The following is a 2,561-nucleotide window of genomic DNA, read 5'->3' on the forward strand; positions in this document are numbered from 1 at the left end:
CTTTATTGTAATATAATACATCACTGTATCCTTTATTGTAATATAATAGGTCACTGTATCCTTTATTGTAATATAATACATCACTGTATCCTTTATTGTAATATAATAGGTCACTGTATCCTTTATTGTAATATAATACATCACTGTATCCTTTATTGTAATATAATACATTACTGTATCCTTTATTGTAATATAATATGTCATTGTATCCTTTATTGTAATATAATATGTCATTGTATCCTTTTTTTAATTCTTTAGTTCTAAACAAAGAGATAATTTAGGATGAATTATAACAAAATGAAAACATTATGGTTTCTCTGTCACTTTTACAACCTCACACAGAGAGAAGGGGAAGAGAATGGTTGTCTAGAGGCATCATTATGTCGACGGATTGACAAATATTTTACTTTGATCATGATGGTTTCTGAGCTAACAATAAGCAAACATTGCGGTTATGAGATCCAGGAGAGTAACATTTTGTTTGTTTTTTTTAACTGACAGGCTATTAGAAGTAAATACAACTTGAAGTTTCGGTAAGTACTTACCATCTGAGTTTGAAGCTGATATGTGTTGCCCATTATTTTGTAACCACGAAGTCACCCGCATGTAGTCTAGCACGTGAGTAGGCACGTGACATTCAAGTATTGCTGCGTTTCCAAACATAACGTGCTGGTCGTATACGACGACGTCATAAGGTTTAAACACAACTGAAAAACGAAACAAAAGCTAGAATTATGCATTCATCTGTCTATCTATGCTAGTGTTTGTGTGCTATATTCTATGGTTTCTTTAGTGTTATTTCCATCTACTTGACTATCTGTCTATCTATGCTAGTGTTTGTGTGTTATATTCTATGGTTCATTTAATGTTGTTTCCATCTACTTAACTATCTGTCTATCTATGCTAGTGTTTGTGTGTTATACTCCATGGTTCCTTTAATGTTGTTTCCATCTACTTAACTATCTGTCTATCTATGCTAGTGTTTGTGTGTTATATTCTATGGTTGATTTAATGTTTTTTCCATCTACTTAACTATCTGTCTTTCTATGCTAGAGTTTTTGTGTTATATTCTATGGTTCCTTTAATGTTGTTTCCATTATTATGATGAATGCAAATATTATTTTATTATTGGATTTTTTTTTAATATTATATTTTCATTATGAAGGATATTTTGCATTGTTAGCTAGTATATGGATTTAGAACTAATCTAAATCTCCTAAGCTGGCTGAACCTCGTGAGGTATTGTTGGGATTATGGCCGAAAACGTCGTTAACAGCGAGGGTACCCAGCTGATGAAACAATGCATTCTAACTTTTATAAGTAGGAACGTATCTATCTATCTATCTATGTCAGACCGCGTATCTACTATCAATTAACTAACTTCCTTCTGTTACACTTCTTCTATCTATCTGTCTATCTGTGCACTTTCTGTCAGTATGACACAAGAGCTGACAGTGGGTGATATATTGACTAGCTCTCTCAGTACCAATCTATCAATTAAAAATTAGGAACGGTCATGCGCAGAAAGCCCTGTGTACAGCTATACACTCAAGTTTTGAAACAAACAGGTTCTTCACCTTTCTCCACAGTAAGTTATTCATTTATACAGTTTTGGAACAATTCTTTTTAAACACAAAATAAAACAAAACAGGTTACTTTAACAAGTTTTTCAAGAAATAGTTAATTCTTACGAGAAATGACGTTTACTGGACTTCTTGCACAACTTTTGATCATCTGAATGTTGTAGAATAAATTGTTTCAAACTTTTTTTTTTAGCTGTGAATCGACTGTTTTACTGATGTTGTTGACTGCAGCTGTTCGAGTGAGTTTATCTAAGTTCTTTTGTAACTAAACACAACACCTTATTCTTATCGATCTTTAGAATTAAAGTACCTTTACCTTAGATACAAATACGTTGTAGCGTGTTAATTATTGCAAGCAGCAACCACTTTTGTTTCGTTGTTAAGTTTAGCACAAAACGAGAATTTCAAAAACCAAGAATAATTTAAAACATTTTGTTCTTGTTGTTTAATGTTGTTCAATCACTGTTTTTTCAATTATGGTGGTAAGTCACTGGTAGTCATGTGACAAGTGAGAATTAACCATGATGATAAGTCACTGGTAGTCATATGACAAGTGAGAATTAGCCATGGTGGTAAGTCACTGGTAGTCATGTGACAAGTGAGAGTTAACTACGGCGATAAGTCACTGGTAGTCATGTGACAAGTGAGAATTAACCATGGTGATAAGTCACTGGTAGTCATGTGACAAGTGAGAATTAACCATGGTGATAAGTCACTGGTAGTCATGTGACAAGTGAGAGTTAACCATGATGATAAGTTACTGGTAGTCATGTGGCAAGTGAGAGTTAACCACAGTGGTAAGTCACTGGTAGTTATGTGACAAGTGAGAGGTAACCAGGGTGGTAAGTCACTGGTAGTCATGTGACAAGTGAGAGTTAACCAGGGGGTAAGTCACTGGTAGTCATGTGACAAGTGAGAATTAACCAGGGGGTAAGTCACTGGTAGTCATGTGACAAGTGAGAATTAACCAGGGGGTAA

General features: G+C 34.1%; 1 protein-coding gene across 1 annotated transcript in view; it reads right to left on the reverse strand.

Annotated features, from left to right (window-relative positions):
• LOC111089800 (Down syndrome cell adhesion molecule-like protein Dscam2) overlaps positions 1 to 707 on the reverse strand; it is a gene marked incomplete at its 5' end in the record, with an annotated part of 17,130 nt that extends 16,423 nt beyond the window's left edge. Inside the window, one exon of the mRNA XM_022402905.1 lies at positions 546 to 707. Coding sequence (XP_022258613.1) covers positions 546 to 707 — 162 coding nt within the window. The remainder of the gene's footprint in view (positions 1 to 545) is intronic.
• Between the last annotated feature and the right edge of the window lie 1,854 nt (positions 708 to 2,561).

The sequence above is a fragment of the Limulus polyphemus genome, unplaced genomic scaffold, assembly GCF_000517525.1.
Source record: "Limulus polyphemus unplaced genomic scaffold, Limulus_polyphemus-2.1.2 Scaffold7410, whole genome shotgun sequence".
NCBI classification, from domain to species: Eukaryota; Metazoa; Arthropoda; class Merostomata; order Xiphosura; family Limulidae; genus Limulus; species Limulus polyphemus.